This window comes from Falco rusticolus, chromosome 4, assembly GCF_015220075.1.
Source record: "Falco rusticolus isolate bFalRus1 chromosome 4, bFalRus1.pri, whole genome shotgun sequence".
Lineage (NCBI taxonomy): Eukaryota > Metazoa > Chordata > Aves > Falconiformes > Falconidae > Falco > Falco rusticolus.
Genome location: NC_051190.1, coordinates 36652521 through 36670957, shown reverse-complemented (window position 1 = coordinate 36670957; position 18437 = coordinate 36652521). Strand labels below are relative to the sequence as shown.

At 41.6% G+C, this 18437-nt stretch overlaps 1 protein-coding gene across 7 annotated transcripts in view; it reads left to right on the top strand.

The window, feature by feature from the left end:
- The window catches only part of TBC1D24 (TBC1 domain family member 24), a 30324-nt gene extending 12452 nt beyond the window's left edge, over window positions 1–17872 (top strand). For 6 of the 7 annotated variants that reach the window (XM_037383881.1, XM_037383883.1, XM_037383886.1 and 3 more), the window contains 7 exons: window positions 748–1782; window positions 4096–4113; window positions 8557–8715; window positions 9637–9700; window positions 11818–11913; window positions 12350–12584; window positions 13422–17872. In XM_037383881.1, coding sequence (XP_037239778.1) covers window positions 824–1782; window positions 4096–4113; window positions 8557–8715; window positions 9637–9700; window positions 11818–11913; window positions 12350–12584; window positions 13422–13576 — 1686 coding nt within the window. In that variant the 5' untranslated portion in view covers window positions 748–823 and the 3' untranslated portion in view covers window positions 13577–17872. The remainder of the gene's footprint in view (window positions 1–747; window positions 1783–4095; window positions 4114–8556; window positions 8716–9636; window positions 9701–11817; window positions 11914–12349; window positions 12585–13421) is intronic. The other variant, XM_037383887.1, reaches the window with a different exon arrangement.
- The last annotated feature ends 565 nt before the right edge of the window (window positions 17873–18437 follow it).

The window sequence follows — 18437 nt, the reverse complement described above, 5'->3', positions numbered from 1 at the left end:
GTCCAGTGTGGTACTCAAGAGAATTAAGGATCAGTTTCATGAAGCTCTTTCAAGCTGACTTGAGACCATACTGCAGTCAGAAGGGCTGGTTCTGTCCTGCACTCGTCTTTATTCTGGCAGCAATGATGGTCTGGCTGACCATACAGCTGCACCATCTTGTTTATCCTGTAGAAAAGAAAACTTGTACCAGATTAACAAGCTAATCTCGGTGACTGCGTGGCCACGTGAGTGCTAGTATCAGCATGAAGAAATGACTAAGAACACATGGCTGTGGCTAGCAGGAGGTCAGCATCTCTTGTCACTGGCCACGCACTCTTAGAACAGTGTAAGCTGCTCATCAGGCTGCATCTGTGTCGTGTAAGTAACAGTTACTTCCCCAGAGAACTGGGAAGAGAGATTGCAAATTGAACAGACTTTACAATGGCAGTTTTTGAAGTGGGAGTCTTCTGCTCTGTAAGTGAGAAGTTAACATAAAGGTCCGTGCCTCAGCTTGGACCTTCAGCTGGGGAAATTAACTTCCTGTGGAGGTGTCAACCTCTTGGCTGGCCATTGATAAATTACTTCAGTATGAGTTGTTGACAGAATGGAAGTAAAGTTTGGCTTAAAAATAAAAAGGCATGTATCTTTAACTTTTTGCTTTAGAAAACAGTTTTGGCATTTCAGGAACAAGTTGAATGTATGTGTGTGTTCCTAAAGAAAATGGATAATTACCTGTTACTCAAACCTATGTGTTTTTTCCTTTTGCAGAAAAAGCTGCAAGTCATTTAATGACTAAGTAAGGTCTCCATTCTCATGATTTATCTGATATGCTTCTCCTGGAGCCATGGATGAATACAACCGCTTTGTGGATTGGGACAAAATGGATGTTACTGTCCAGAGCCAGGATGCAAAGGAGCTAACCTGCACGGAGTTCCAGGAGCTCAAGCAGCTGGCCCGCCAGGGCTACTGGGCCAAGAACCACTCTCTGAGGGCCAAAGTGTACCACAAACTAATCAGCAATATCCCATGCCGCACAGTGACCCCAGATGCAAATGTGTACCGGGACATTGTTGTGAAGATCATTGGAAAACGTAACAGTAGCTCCCTTCCACTGCCAGAGTTTGTGGATAACAGCCTGGTCCCCACGTACTGTTTGAACGCAGAAGGCATTGGGGCAGTGAGGAAGATTATATTGTGCATTGCTAATCAGTTCCCGGACATATCGTTTTGCCCAGCACTGCCTTCTGTGATAGCTTTGCTCCTCCACTACAGCAAAGATGAGGCAGAGTGCTTCGAACAGGTTTGTCGCATCCTTGCTTGCAATGACCCATCTAAGCGGCTCATTGATCAGACGTTCTTAGCTTTTGAGTCATCCTGCATGACCTTTGGAGACCTGGTTAACAAGTACTGTCAGGCAGCACATAAGTTGATGGTGGCGGTGTCTGAGGATGTGTTGGAGGTATACTCCGACTGGCAGCGCTGGCTCTTCGGAGAACTGCCTATGGTGTACATTGCTCGGGTCTTTGATGTGTTTCTGGTGGAGGGCTACAAAGTTCTCTATCGTGTTGCACTGGCCCTTCTGAAATTTTTTCACAAAGTCAGAGCTGGGCAGCCCATGGAGTCTGACAGCATACAGCAAGACATTCGAGCTTTTGTGAGAGACATTGCCAAGTCAGTGTCTCCAGAGAGGCTTCTGGAAAAAGCCTTTGCTATCCGCCTTTTCTCACGGAAGGAGATCCAGCTTCTGCAGATGGCCAATGAGAAGGCTTTGCAGCAGAAGGGCATCACGGTCAAACAGAAAAGGTAGGGCTCTCGCTAGAGGTTGCCAGAGTGATCTCGTGAGTTTTTGCAGCATGGTGAGCTGTCAGGTAGTCCTGGTTGACTGGTGGGGAAGTTCTACTGGTACATGCTGGTAACTCTGCTGATTTTTTTTCCTCTCTAGAAAAAGTCAGCAGCCCCAAAATTAAGTGTTCCTGGGATTGTAAGGAGAAGTGTAACTGAAATGTTACAAAGCAGTTTCTCATGGCTTACTCAGTGATGAATTTACAATTACTTCTTACAGGTACATATTAATTGCAAGTACTGTATCTCAGAAGTGTCCTTCACAAGCTGTTTTTAAACCAAAAGGCATTTTAGAACAGCTGGAAGAAACACTGATAAATTACTTGGAAGAAAAATACCCAAACAAATATGAAAATTAATTCTTAACTGTGAGATCATTTGTATAAGAAGTCAATTTCATGCTGCCCCGTACTGTGAATTTAGCTGTATCTTTAGTGTAAGTAGGTGAACACTGTCCCAGTTGGGAACATTTTGCTTAACTGGGGAGTTATTTGAACAGAATGAGGAAGAATAAGTCTTATTTGCAGGTTACTTTTGAAATTAGTTTGACTGCAAGCCTCATGAAAGCCAAGAGTATAGTAACCATAGATAGGAGTTGGCCTATTATGTGAGAGGTTCATGTACTATTAGAAATATTTTTTTAAATAAATTTAAGTAATTATTTTGAAAGAACTGTGGAAGAGAAATGTGAGGATACTGATCCAAAAGATGATTGCATAATCACAATTTCTTTTCAGAAATGAGAGGAGGAGAAACCAGCTGTGAAACTAGTAAATTAAATCCTGCTCTAATGTGATAATAAAAGACACAATAAAAAGCTTCGCTGAAAGACTGTATATGTAGAAATATATGTATGTATATAGAAAAGACAGCAATATATTCTAAACAAAATTAGCATCTTGCCAAGTGCAAATGTACGTGCAGGTAAATGCCGGGGTTGCAGATATGTCCTGTTTTCTCCTAAGGCCTTCTGTGACTGCAGAAAACTTCTCCCAGATGTTTTTCAAATCTTGTGTTGAACAGTTTTATCAGCTGTCCTCACCTCTGAAGGGAGGATGACTTCTAGAAGTCTACTGGGGTCAATAAGCGTGGTATTCTAGAGGGACAGTCTTTCATTTTCTCTAAATCTTCAAAAATCAAAAGGTACCAGCCACTGATGTGGTGGCATCTTATGGCCAATTGTTGCTGAGTTAGTTTCAGTAGTTGCAAACAGGTATCATTCCATGGTATTGAAATATATACCTAGCAGATTTCAGCCTATAAAATAATGTAAATGTTAGCAGAACCTCTTTTGTGTGCCTAAATACATGTAAAGTTGCCTCCAGTCTTTTGCAATGGTTTATTTTTAGATCACAGTTTGATTTACAATTAGTTTGCACTTTATTTCGATCATATCTTGGAAGAAGCTGCTCTGTACAGTCTTAAATATTTCAAGGCCTTTAGCCAGTGGAGTGTCACATCAGGTAGAGTTCAGACCATGGTATCTGGGACTTGCAACCAGAAGTATTAACTCTTCTGATGTGTGCCTTTTTCTTTCTGTACTGAACTTCAGGAGAGTTGTAATGCTCTTTCTCAGAAAGATTATATTCTTCAGCAACAGAATGACAGCTTTAAGTAAATAATAGGTTTTTTAAAAAAAAATTAACAAAAAAACCGAACAATACCAAGTAAAAACCCCAACCAGCCACAGAAACCTCAGAAGCTCCTGGTGTGTTAAATGTGGTAGAGGTATTCTTGCTCAGAACAGTGATTTCTTCAAAGCAAAATACGGTGAATTCGTACCCAAATAATCCCAGTAGTTAGTGCCTCACCAGGCAGAGCTGCTAGTGAAAAAGTGCATACTGAAACTTCTCAGTGTCCCCTGGCAAGGTACTGCATGAACTTGGTGCGGTTTGGATCCTAGTGTGGGCAGATGGAAGTGCTGGAGAGCTGAGCTTTTCTCCACTGCTCGATAGGATGTGGGCGAGTTCTCTGTCCAGATGTGTTTGGCCTGTGCAAAGAGATGATGAATTATTTTCCAATCGGATAACTACAAGTAGGTAGCAAAAAAAGTATTAAAAAAGGAAAGAAATGGGAAATATTTTAACCTTTTTTGTTTGTTTTTCTTGTGCTTGGTGATTTGAATCAAACCTTACTTTGTTTCTCTCCAGGCTCCTTTTATTCACTTTGTTGTGGATGTAGGAAATCACTGATCTCTTCTATCTTTTTTTGTCTTTCTCCTTATACGTTCTCCTTCTGTCAATTCCATACCCACTGCACCCCTCCTGTTTGCAGTGTTGCATCTCCCAAAAGGTAGGCTAAAACACTTGAATCTTTGCACTTTGCTCGTTTCTTCTGTCTTTGGCTTGTTATTTTTTCTGAAGCTGTCATTATTGCTAATGGTGGGGCAGGAGAAGAAGGGCAGCAATTACAGCATCCGATTGCTGTGTAACATCTCCTGAACACACTCTTGCAAAGTTAGTTCAAAGCACCTGCAAGGTTTTAAGATGAGGGATCACAGACCCAGCTGGTCAACATAGCACTTCCATACAGCGATACAAGCCTGTGTTTTCCAGAATGGAAAAAGAGTAACGTTAGTGGTGGGATAAAAGTCCGTTCTACACCAGAAGACGAAGTGTTATTTTGTTTTAAAAACCTCAAGTAACATGACAATACTGTTGGGTATCGTCCCACATCCAAACCTGGTATATGTTGTTGCAAGAGATGTGAGAGACATACTCAACTTTCTTTCTTCTTTGGAAGCTTTCTGTAGTTATTCAGAAAGATGTTGGACTGAACCCAATTTGGCATGCTCCTAAAAGTGACTTGTGTCTATTCATACTAGATTATATTTATTTTTAAGTAGGAAGGGCTTTTTTTAGAGGCAAGAAGACAAGACTCTTTTTCCTGTGTCGAGGAGGTCAGAGTTACTCAGCCATATAGCATTAATGGTTAATGAAGTCATTCATCAAGTCTTGGCCTGAAAAGCAAATCGTAAAGAACAAAACCGAGTGGATTGTGATACCTGATAAGCGGAGAACTTGGAAAGGAGAAAGACAGCCCTGTGAGTATTAAGTAACACAGATGTGTCTGTTTAATGCCTTTGAGAATCTTGGCCTTGTTGCAGGTGCCCTGAGTTAACTTTAGTAAGTGATGCGCACTAACATTTGTACTAATTTATAAAATCAAAATTGGAATTAATTTCCTTGTGTTTTCATGTCTGAAAGAACACCTTAAGAGACTTACCGAAGCATGTTTCATATCATATCCTGTGTGTTGAGGATTTTACCTCTAGTAAATTAGCAGGCTGTTAATTCCAGCCAGGCAAGTGTTCAGTGTCCATGTATTATTTTACTGTAGTTACAGTGTTCTGAAAGCAGTAGAAAGCTTTGGTTTCTGCTAGGAAGCATGTAGTTTGGGTTTGAGGAAACTTGGGTAAACGCAGGGTATCTGTTGACACTGATCTCAATGCAGGATTAGGTGTCAGCCTTATATACCACATACGGCTTATATTGCCATTTACAACTGAGAAACAATGTATCACTTCTACCATACATTTATGCCCTAACTGAAATTACAATGGATTTTAAACATAATGCAGACCCTGTAAGATTTGACCAAAACCAGAGCAGAGCAGGAAGATGTAATTCAGTGAGTCATACCTTGGAGTGTGGTATTTGCTGTCCTGGAAAACACGTACAGAGCGCGTCTGCTCACGGCTGCTGCTGCATGTTCGTCAGCGTTGGCTTTACCTTCAGGAGCTTTGAGGTCTCTCAAGCGCATTGTGTCAATGATACAGCTGAAAAAACAACATTCCTATGAATATCGCGAATAAGCCGCTTTGTTAAACATTTAAATAGTGCTACTTTTCTAAATCTAATTTCCTTTGGGATAGTAACAATTGAACATGTCTTTCCAACATCAGCAATCAGTAGAAAGTCGTCATGTCAGTCCCAATAAGCCAGTATGAAGAACTGAGGAAAACGCTAATGCAGGGTGAAATCTTAATGGATTTGTTTGGTTCTAGTGGTAGATTTTAATGCAATGTCAGTCCAAATAAAGCATTCTCTCAAACTGCTGAATTTTTACCGGATAACCCTGAAAGACTGTGGTGAATGCTAAACTTAATTTTCATCAGCCAATATAAACCAAAACACTGAGGCTTTTTCTTAGCCAATTTATGTGCTGTGTGCAGTCATTTAATACTTTGAAAAGCAACCACCCAACTGAAGTAAATTATTTTCAGTGTCATTAGGGAAATACCGTCAAAGATGAGAAAATGCATACAGGTTAGATACTTGTAACTCTAGTTGCAATTTTCTGAAACACGCACACTGGCCAGCCAAAAGCTTGTATTTTTGTTGAGCAGCACAGTTTGGTGTGATGCAGGCCAGGCTGTGTATCCCCACTGGTCTCAACACAGCATCAGGTTTCAGTCTTAAGCACCTGCAGCTGTGATTTAGCACTGGGAAACAGCAGGTCATTTTATTTCAAATCCTTTGGTCAAGCTACGATCTCGGTTTTACTAACTGAATGATGACATTAGATATGAAATGATTTGTCGTGATACTCAAGGGGCAGGAGTGGCGTGCTTGGAATATTTTTAAATGGCCGATACAATGGTAAATGCTTTGGAGTAAATCAGAAAGATCTGATTTTAAAGGTGATGTTCTGCCTACATGGAAAAGTTATAGGAAGGCACAGGCACTGAAAGTGATGTGTTGCTATGAATACTGCTGAACGCAGGCTTTAAGTGGGGTCTGAGTAGGAAAGTCCTTAAGTCAGCAGTTCATAGTAGCCAGAAGGAACAGAGGCAAAAGAAAAGGTACACCAAGGCTGAGAGCCTTTTAGGAACGAGTACGTCAGTTTAGTTGCCCAAACAGGTCACGTAGGTGTGAAAAATGTACAGACCAAGCATACAAATAATTGAGGCTTGCTTGTTTGACGTTTAGTAAGTTTAAAACTGTTTTGGTATTTGCTACTAACTCGGCCTGTTTATCATCATTATTTTCCTCCAGAAATTCACTGTGATAAGCTAGTTGACTGCACTGAACATTTTTTAATTCCTTGAACGTGAGAAAAATCTGATTTCTGATGAACTGAAACCAAGGCTTTTTCTCAGCTCTGTTCCGTAGTGCCACCACTCTAGCTGCACCAGACAGGACTGGAAGGGCTGAGACCTAAAGTAAGGTTCTGAAGATGTGGGTTCAAGTCTTGGCTCATACTTTGCTTCAGTTGATCTCTCCTGTGCCTTGCTTTGCTGGTTTAAAAGCACAAATAATGTCCTAGTCGGTGGTACTGCAGGTTTTAAAAATCATTAATAATTGCAGCTTGCTTAAATAGGTGTCCATACAAGTTCCTTGCTAGTTAGATAATGCAGGGTAGTAACACAAGTAGTGATTTGGTTCATTTTGCTAGAGGAAGCAGTAATTTATTTTATTTTTCAGTGACCTAAGGAGTCACTTCATTAGAAATGCTGACACTAAGGCAGCTACAGTAAATTTCAGTAAGCATTTCCCAATGTCTCTAAGTCAGCACTGTTCTAAAGTACCATGCAAATGCCACTGATTTCTTGGCACTACAAGCAAGAAAAATAATAAAAAAAATGTGTAGTTTGTGTGTTTTAGGGAGTGAGCTAAGCTATTCAGATACATGCAGATATGCAGTATTAAGGTTCTCTTTATGTTCCATGAAACTAAGAAGAAAGAATTCTGTAAGGAAAAAAAAACCAACAAAAGAAACCCCACCAGAAATTGGCAGATACTTGCAACTGAACCCTTGCATGCAGAGCAAACTGCCTAAAGCTTCATTTAACTAATGGCTACCCAGTAATTTAGTATCTTACATAAGTTCCTATGTCACTTCCACCAAGTACTTGGCTGTCACCCTTGCATTTTAAAGTCTGTAACATTGGCCATGGATGCAATAACACTTGTTTAATCCCCAGGCTCTGAGTTTGTGTGCTTATTTATTCTGAGAAATGAAGGCTGGTTAAGATGATGATGATGATTACCCTCAAGTGTTTCAAAGCCATGAATCCATTCTAATAATTGTGCCAGAGGGCTTTGCTTTCTGGGGTGTCTAGCACTCCTTCATGTTTTCAGGCTCTGTCTGTAACAGTGAACCTAGGAACTTTTTTGGTTCTTAATGAAGTGGAAGTCATTGGTGATGACATGTTTCCAAGAGGTGAAACTTTCTAAAAGCTTCAAATATTTGCCTTGGATTAAAATTGCTTAGCCCGGTAATAACCAATTCCTCTAAAATTTCTGAGGGGTTTATGAATTCTCTAATTCCATGGTACAGGCGGGACCTCAGAGGGAGAAAAAGTACTACCTCTTCCTTTCAGACCCTGGCTGTTTCTTTAGCTATTCTGTTCTCTGTGCTTAAATACTAGCACCAGTGAGGCTGTCTCAGACGGTGAATACGATTTGATCTATTTAAGCTCGCAGTCATCCTAGCTGGCTTCACTGTTGTGTCCTCTGTATATAAAGGCCACAGCTGCCATACAGAGGAATTGCTCCAGGTATTTCAGTAAGGCCAGATCACTGCCTCTTGAGGATTACACTAAACTGCAGTAGTTTACTGTATTCGCTAAATCATGGCCTTCTAATCCCATGGGCTGGAGCTTTGAACAATGGCATATGCACTAGGGTCTTCTAGCGTTCAGCTGTCTTTGCATGTTACTGTCCAGTAATCCAAAGCTTGGGGTTTTTTGTTAAATTATTATTTCTCAGTGTTTTGTATTGTATTTCTCAGGCAGAATGTGCACTTGGCAGTTCATGCTGAGAACTTCAAGTCTGAAATTGTCAGTGTGAAAGAGATGCGAGATATCTGGTCATGGATCCCAGAGCGATTTGCACTTTGCCAGCCCCTCCTGCTTTTCACCACCTTGGAACATGGCTGTAGTCTGAGCAGGTAAGGAACACCTTCCCAAAAATGAGCAGCTGGTGAACTGTTTGCTGGATTGACAAAAACACCATGCTAGTCCGAACTTGATCAGAAGAATATTATTAGCAATGGTTTGCAAATGTGACAAATTCGTATTGGCTACAGCATTTGACCAGGATACTTCATATGCCAGAGCATGGCAAGCCCTTCTAAACTGTCCAAGACCAGATGGAAAAGTCAAACTTGCATCATTTCACAGAATGTGCTAGTTTGAGACTGTTTCGTTCCCCGCTGGATACGAATGCTTAACTCGGTGGCTGCTGTGCAGACTCTCTTGGGTAGGTAACCACATCCAAACTGATCCAAAGAATAAGGGAACTGGAAACTGGAGATTCCTCTACCTATGACACTGTGTTAGTTTTAAAGTGAAGTAAACTGGATAGGAGTTCTCCTTGCACATGACACAGAAGACTATAATTGTATAGCTCCTAATAATGACTTTGACATCAGCAGTTGAGGTGCTGAGGTGGGGAGAGGTCTGCTGTCCCAGCCCCATTTGCCATGAGGAAAAGCAAAAGCAAGCAAAGAGAATGTGTCATAATTATTTTCTGGTGAAACCAAAAGCTCTTCAGACACAGCCATCAGTCCTTGTTCGTGATTGAAAGTGCTGTAAAATACCACTTTTGTGATAGGTAGTCTTGTAGTTGCTCTGCAGAGGCATAAACTGTATGGAGAACTGAGAAGAACTGCTGGATAATTTTGATGACACTCAACTCTGTTATTTACGAAGACCATAGAAAACATTTACAGGAATATGCTTAGTCTTCAGATGTCTCTTTTGCCATGCAAAAAGGATGGTTGGACGAAGGGATGGTGCCTGAGTTAAGGAGGAAGAGAACTGCAGTCGGTGGTAGTTGAGTGCTCATTTTTGTGTACTTTGCACTTCAGGTTCTATTCTCACAGTGAGGGACATGAACCAACTCTTCTCCTCATCAAGACCACAACAAAAGAGGTGAGTGAGGTGAAAGGCAACTGATTAAATTAGGTTTTAGGCAGTTATGTAATGCTGTATGGCGACACATATTTATTATAACTGCTTATAATAAAATGAAGAAGCAAGGGACCTGAAATTGCTTGGGGTTTTGTTTCTGTTTTTTAACAACGCATGCTTTAAATGGTTCCGTTTGTTGATTGTGGGACTGTGCATTCTTGGGTAAATCTTGTAAACTAGGTCTTGGTCAGCAGTTCTTTCTCTTGTAAGTAATGTGGGATGATGGACTAGAGTATCTCATTAAGCTCTTGGACAGACTCTTTTTAATTGCAGAATCAGAGGGAGAGGCTGGGGAATTGTGTTAAGAAACTCAGTGATTGATAGAAGTTATTTTCATTTTCTCCAGGATATGAGGAGAGAAAGTAGCATAATTTAAAAGGTGTGAATAATACTGGAAACAAAAGCTTTAGCTTCATCTCTGTCTTTGGGGTGGGGGGTGTGTGAAAGAGGCAGCTCTGAGAACCTGAGGATTGCACACAGGTGCCTTATTTAATGAGTGGTTGTTCTCTGGTGTACTCTGTGCGACAATATAGGACAACATAATGTGAAAATAGAAATATTAGCTTCACCTCATTCTTTTTGAAAAAAAACCATAAACCATAAAACAAAGTTTCCCAGAACCTCTGAGGGAGAGTATACAGGTGCTTTCGGTAATGAGCGTTGGTTATCTGTGCCACTGTGCATGACTTCAATATTTTGTATATAATGTTAAGCTATTAGTGCAGCCTGTGGACTTATATTTTTACTTATGTTCATGCAGGATGACTGTCCATGAAATAAGCCCATTTCTACTCTTGTTTGCATCTACCTAATGCTAACGCTCCATGCCATTTCATAGTTCTGTGTATGGTTTCTGGCCATCCCAGGCCTACACTGACATGCCAGTGGCTTATAGAATGCCTGTGGTATCAAAAGGGAAGAGGGAAAATGTTTATTATTTTGCCTCTTGTCCTGGAGCATGCCAAAAGTCTAGTTTTGTAAGTGATACTGGTTTGTATAGTATGGTTCATTTCTTATCCCTCAAAAAAAAATAGTAGAAACAAAAAAGCGGGAGAAAAATACGGGGTTTCTTGTTTGGTGGTTGTGGGTTTTGGTGGGGTTTTTTTGTTGGTGTTTTTTTTTCCAAAGGATTACATTCATTCTTTGTTCATATGTCCATCTTTACATTTTAGAAAGATTTGTCTTCTGGTTTTCTGTCTGTCATGCACTTCAGGCATATCAGATGAAACTGAGTTCTGGGGCATCTTTTTGTTTATGCATACAAAAAAAAAATACAAAAAAACCTGCTCTTCAGTAATTTTGTCCTAGGAGCTCTGCTTTTAATACTGGTGGAAACTAAACGGCAAATATACCTTAGAACAATCTGTTTAACCATAGTTTCGGGGGGGCGGGGAAAGCAGGGTTGCTTTCATGCCATTCTTAGAACTTCATTGTTTGGTCTCTATCCACTTGGCAGTGATGCTTATTGCTGGTACCGAGAAATTCTTCTAGTGCAAACAAAAGACTCCACAGAAAGGCTCAGCCCTCTAAGGCTATGTTTTTCTTTATTGGAAACTAGTGAACCCCATGCTGTTTGAATAGGCTGCTTTAAATACCTGAGCTAGTTCAGCATTGGCTTAGTTAAGCTAATTTTAACCTACAGTCTGAAATGGAAAAAGCCACCAAGGCTACTGTTTATGACCAGAAAATATTCAGGCAGAACTGCTCATACTGTGACTTGTGACAACACTGTTGCTTTGGATGCCAAAATGAGGAAGTGGAAGTCAGGCTTTACAAATTCAGAGTGATTTGTGTTTTGGTACCTGGGGTTATGTTGGAACATTTCTCCTTTAAGGCCTCGTATGTGAAATAATTTATGAAACTCTTGAGGTTTAAGGGTACCCACCAGTGGATTAAAGCAGTTTAAATCTGTTTAGACCTAAGTATTTGTGCTGCCTTAATCCACTGCTACAGAGATTTTTGAAAATCAAATATCTAATACAAAACCTTCAGTTCTGGACTCTGAAATGATGGTGTCTGTTGGTTTAACACACTTTCTTCTACAACGGAAAGCCTCCTGACGGTGCTGTTTGTGCTAGGTCTGCGGGGCTTATCTGTCCACTGACTGGAGCGAGCGCAGGCGAGGAGGGAACAAGCTGAGTTTCTTTGGAACTGGGGAGTGCTTTGTATTTAGGGTGAGTAAAATTTCCTTGTCATTACCCAGTAGCAAGGCAGAACTGCTGTACCGCTGTCACTCTTGCTTCCCCTCTACTTGAAGAGGCTGGGTTATACACCCTCCTAGTTTATAAATTCTCCTGAACTCCTAATGTGGAGAAAATTTTACTTTTTGGTTTCATGGTAATGCTTTTCCTTCCCTTGCACAGAATATTTTCTTGAAACATGTATTAAGATAACTTGGAAAACACTGCATCATTTCTTCAGTCTAAAAATACCCAAAAGGCAAAGGTGTAAAGTAAGAAAATAACATCTGGCCTAAAAGACAGTTTGATCCAATCTTTACCACTCACCGTGCAGGTGGAGTCTGAGGGGTTTCAGTGTTCTTTGCTGTGCAGAGCTGCCTGCGTAGTGCATGTGCACTAACCACCTTTGCTCTTCTCTGCCCCTATGCAGCTGCAGCCAGAAGTGGAACGCTATGAGTGGGTGATCATAAAACATCCAGAACTGGCCACAGCTGGTTCAGAGATGGAAAATCATGCCTCACCAGCTTCCAGCACCCTCTCTTCTGGCAGCGTCCCATCGGACCCCTCAGATCGCCTTTCTCCCTTCTTATCAGCTCGCCACTTCAACTTGCCTTCCAAAACAGCCTCCATGTTCATGGCTGGCAGCAGTGAATGCATCATTATAGGTAAGGCAGTGTGAGAATTTGAGCATATATCCTACCAGCTCTTCCTGCCTGCCTCAGATAAGACAGTCACCTACATTTACCATGTGTGTATTTCAGTATCACTACAGTTAGAGGTGAAAGTGAACAAAACCTGATATTATTGCCCAACAAAAATTTTCAGTGGGAAAACTTGCATATCAAGCATTTTAGAGTAATGTAGTAACTCACAGCTTTAAGCACAGCCGCACCTTCGTACTGCCTAATTCGTGATGAGAAATAGTTCTTGAAGAGGAACTTACTTTCCCCTGAGGCTTTTCTCTCTAAATCTGTTTTACTTCACTGCATTCTCTGGTTGTAAGCTCTCTGAGTCTTGACATAAACCCACAGATAATCAAAATGTTTTTAATTCTTGACATGTTTCTTAATGATTTAGAAGACCAAGCCAGGGTGCTTACTTCTTGATCTTGTTCTCCTGCCAGCTTTGATTTTTGACTGCTAACAGAATTCTTTACTGGAGGGAAAATATGCAGTTGGTAGCTGTAGCTCCCAAGATCGTCCAGCACTGAAAAATAAATCTTAAATGCAGGCATTTGAATCAGGCTTCTTGCTCTTACTGCCCTGCATTACTGTGGGTTTTTTTTTTAATTTTTTAAAAAATCATCCAGTTCTGATAGTGTCATTTAAAAGCTGTACATTTGATCATGCTCTGTTACAACTGAAGACAGCAAACAAACATCACTTAGGGCTTCCAGATGTTCCCATGAGAAAAGCACTTGCGTCCTGTGGGCGGTTTTTGTATAGCAGTTTCCCGTGCTAAGAAATGCAGAGACCCTCACACTTGCCTTTGTCTCTTCACAGGAGGTGGTGATGGCCAGGCTCTTTACCTCGATGCAGATCTGAACCACGGAAGAACCAGCCACTGCAATACTTTCAATAATCAGCCACTGTGCTCTGAAAGCTTCCAAATCTCTGTCTTGGAGGTGTGGGGCTTCAGGGACACCATGAATGGTTGACATGACTATCATTAATCAAATAGTTTTTCAATTGTCTTAGGATTCCCAACAAAAATTCGAATGCAGGAGCCAAGTTAGAACGTAATTTCTGCTGGGCTCGGTGGTTTTTTAGTAATTACTAAGCGGTACACTTGAATGCAGAGCTTAGTTGTTTACTCTTAGTTTATCTAAGACAGGTCAAGGTGAAGTAATGTATCTGATTAACTCCTTAGCTGTTTACCTCTAGAGATTTGGATTCAGGTCCCGTTATTAGGGTAAAAATGAAAATGTAATGATTTCAAACCATCCTAAATGGATACAAGTCCATATCACGGGATAGCTTTGTAGTTTGATGCAATCCCTCAGAGGCACAGAGCTGGCTGAGGTGTACGGTAGAGCTGTGTGCCACTGGCACCGATATCTGGCTTGAGCCAGTAATATCAAGTGTCTGCTCCCAGGGAACATTAATGACCTCAGATTTGATGTAGAACAGTAGTTAATAAAATCATTGCCCTACTATAAGCAGACACTGTGCAGACAAATCAGTACCGTTCCATAAGTTATGAAAGCCCTCAGTTCACACAATAACCATGATTGCTAGTTATCCTTCTCCTTGTACCTGAGCCCTTGACACATTCCAGTTGCATGAGGACTCTGCCTCTGAGAAAGGCATTCAGACTGGACAGCGATATCTCAAAGGCGTAATTTTGTTTACATTCCTATTCCATATCAGTATAATGACTTGAAATAGGCTCACGTTTCAGGCAGCCAGAGCATATATGCAGCGCTCGGAAACTTCCTTTTCTTCATCTTTCCTGGAAGCTGAAATGGAGCTTTAAATCTGAGAATAACTGTGCTCATATCCCTGCGTGTTTGGGAAATGAGACATGGTTGATGCAGAAGCTTAATGCTCTCCCCACAAGTAAATGAAGGGAGGTGGTAGGCAGATCTTCTGTGTAGTATTATTCTGGGAGTGGAAGAGTTTCCCAGGAGAACTCTAGGTGACACTGTTTCTCCATATCATGAGTCTTACCAGCGATGAGATCCTGAAAAAGGTAATGCTTTTTTTCCAGCAGTGTTCTAGTAGGTTTGAATGATGCTCATTCCTGAGAATTTGTATAGTTCTCTGCAAGCGTGCCTTGTGGCATGTATTGTCTGGAGGCAATTGCCTAGTTATCTAATTATCGGTAATTATCAATTATCTGAAACTTGTAGTATCTGTTGCAAAACTTCTCCCACATGAAGCACAAATACATAAACATCAATGGATAGTCCAGAGCATATGACAGGATGCTCTCAAAGCTTTGGTGGGTAATTCACTAGGAAGACTTATAACAGGTAAAATGAACGGAAAAGAGGAATTGCTGGGTTTTTCAGCAGTTCAATGTAAAAAATTGCTTTAGAGCAGGAGAAATGTTATTACTACTTAAGCTTGATGAACATCAAAAGGAAAAATTAAAAATCTGTACTGATAAAATCTCAGTTAGGCTGGACAGGGTCATGTTAATATTCAAAGGTCACGGGTGAGTCTTAATGTTGGCTTAATGTTTAGCTTGCCATCAAGGAAGATACCATGTGTCTTGGTAAAATGTTGCCTCTTGCAAAGTACACAAACAAACTTGGCAAAAATGTGATTTGCTTCTTAAGGTGCCATTTTAAAATTGTCAGAATAACTTTTTGAATTACTAGACGGCATATACAATTTAAGATGTCTTTTGCACCTTTTATATTTGCAGTTAGATTTTGAGAGTCAGTACTGGGCCTCTCTTTCCTACTTCCCACTCTGTGAGTTCTGTCCAGCTATCTTTTCATAGGTTTACCGTAAACTTGATTGAACTGGAAGGAGAGATATAATTCAGTTTTACTTATGTATTTTGTTGCGGAAGAACTTGAACAGTCCTGTCTGGCTTTTTACAGATACTGGCTGATGCTGCATCCTATTATTTTTCCAAAGCTAGCAGTATCACTTTGCACTTGCTAGTATCTCACAAGCTTCCTCAGACAAAAGAAATCACTCAGAAAATGTATCCAGTTCAGTAGGTTCTCTTACATGTAGGTGGGATTTCAGTTTTGTCCATATCTCCTCTCTTTTGAGCTTGTCTGAGGTGCCCTTGGAAAACAAACCATAAAACAAAAACCGAAAACACAATAGCATTAATTTTCAGCTTAAGTTCTCAGAAATTCCCTTGAGCTGTGTGTTGGTAGGATTTGTGGGAGTTTAGTATTACAGTCAAAATGAACAGATTTTATCTGCGAAATCTTTCCTGCAGCTGGCAGTGGTGATGTGATTTTTCTTGCTCCCCATCCGTGCCGGATGCAGCTATGTCAGCGAAACTGGAGTACCATACCATGTCAAAGAGGCGCTGTTCCTTTTCCTGCTCTGTTCTTAGTGCACCAGGGATTTGGATGTTTCAAATCAGAAATAACTCATAGTTGCTCAGAAATCATCGTAGGGTATTAGTGTGAGAATCCAAAGAGCAGAACTGAAGAATCAGTGAGGTTTAGGCATCTGAGTCTCAAGTGTCTTTCAAAAGTCAAATCACAGACCAGGAGTACAGCTGCTGACACACACACAGAAGGTCCACAGAAGGCCCCTTTTTGGTAGCTTATCTAGGTGGCCGGCCAGTCTGGCATGGGGCTAAAGGCATCTTCATTCTTAAAGCCAGGCGTTGGGCTGGGTGGCTGGCAGCGTCTCACGGCTGCTGTCTGTGCGTTTGTAACTGGTGTGGGCGTGCTTGGAGCACACACAATGCCCAGAGCAACTGGAGTTTGCAAATCACAGCAGGGGCTAAAAGGGCTAAGTCAGCCTTGGCACACGTGTCACGGGGATGGTTTTAGTTTGATGCAGCGTTACCCTGCGGTAGGCTTCCTGCAGGACTAGTATGTGTGTTTTAAATTTGAACAGACTGAATAAGCAAGAGGCTGCAATAATCTAGCAAGAGGAATTGCGCGATGCTGTGTCATCTTCACCCAGTCCTTTTGTTCACTAAAAATGAATGTTCCTTTTCATGCACAAATCCTCCCGTGTAATTCTTGTTATGGTTGTGGGACACCTTAGAGGAGCAGCATTGTGACTTGGCTTTCTTTCCAGTAGCAGAGGCATTTTTTGTGTCTGTGTAGTTGATGGTTGTTGCTGACCAAGTGTGTATCAAAGTTCATGTAATTAAGCCAACAGTTTGTTACATGCAAAACTCTTGAGGTGGAGACCACAGATTGGGTTTTAAGACAATGACTGCAATGGGCGCCTTATCAGAAAGTTATCAGTTATCTGAAGTACCCCAGTGGTGAAGTGCTTTGGTCATTGTAACTCTGAACAGCTGTTGATGTAGTTTGTAGGCCTGATGGCAGCAATGACAGCAAGAGTGGAGAGTGCCAGTGTTGCTTGATGAGCTGTTTGGAGCGGAGCTGGAGAGCTGAAGGCTGGGCATCAGCTACCACAGTTCTGCAAGAACATTTTTGCTTTGTAATATTCTCCTGAAAGGAGAAAAGACTAGAAACTCCTGACATCAGAAACTTGAATTTATTGTAAATGGCATTTCAGCTGTTTCCAAGCCACAGGAACTATTTCCAGCTGTCAGCCGGGCTGGACAAACTTCATCACTGCACCCAAACTGTCATTCCTACGGATCATACGCTTTGACACACTTCCTTTTCTAATGAAGCATGTTAATTGGCCTCCCATTATTAGAAGCCAGTTAGCAAAGGGAAGGGGAAAACTGTTATTTCCTCTGTGTTGAGATAACTGAAGATAAATTGGAGGGGCGGGCAGGACTATTCTTTAAAGAGTTAAATTTCATGCCAGTAGAGATACGTGCTTAGCTGTGGAGGGGTGGCACTTGCAGATCGATCAACTGCTGTTGGTGTGTGTGCATTGAAATTGTGTACTTTGTCCTTGGAAATCCGTCCTCATTTTTGATGGGGAATGATCTCCTCTGCCCACTGACCATACAGTGGTCATAGAGATGCTGGTGCCACGGTCTGTGGGGACCAGGAGGTCGCCTGCAGCCTCAGCACTGGAACCGCTCAGCTCCTGCAACCAGCACCCAGAGTCCGGTTGTTGGATGGATGGGTGGCTCGGGCACCTGGCTGTTAATGGTGAGATGCCTTTCTGCCAGCTCTCTGTTGTGACTTTCAGACTATTCGTAGTTGAATGTGCATATTATTTGGGGTGTTGTTTTTCTTCAGATGAGTGGTAGTGTGCTGCTGAATGGGTTTTTTACCCTATCATTGGAATCACTGCCCTATATCAATGGTATTTTTGTCACTGTGCAGGATTTATGATTATATTAAAAGTTGTTTGACTGTGGGGGCTACTGACTTTGTCCTTTGTTCGGTTATTTCCCTTCCTGTAGACCTCATAGCAAATGGCATGCCGAAACTGAGAAATAAACTGTGGAACGTGCTCGCTCACATGAACTCTTCGCTACGGTGGAGCGGTTACACAGCTCCTGACTGCGAGAAGATCTCCCAAGGCTTCCACCAACATCAGCTGCCAAACTCACTGTAAAAAAAAAAAAACAACCAAAAACAAAACTTCAATTGGCAAACTCTGAAATGAGCCTTCTTCCTTTTGGTGGGTCTAGAGTGTGTTTTGCCCCAGCCCAGCCTGGGTTTAAAATGGAGTTGAGAGGTGTCTTCTGGCCACCAGCGCTTGGAAGCTGTAGGTCAGGCCACCGGTGCCATTGCATCCTCTGCATGTCAGTGCTGTCCTGGACTCTGCTAGAGCCCTGCAGCCGCTGTAAGTCAGCGCTGCTCTTGCTAGAGGCTGTGCCTGACTTGTGCCAGCACAAACGTGACTGTTGGCAGCAGGTAGGCAGCTTGGTTGGGGAGCTGCTTTTTTAAAAAGTAGTATTTTTGTTCCTCTTGATGTCTTAGTTTGAAC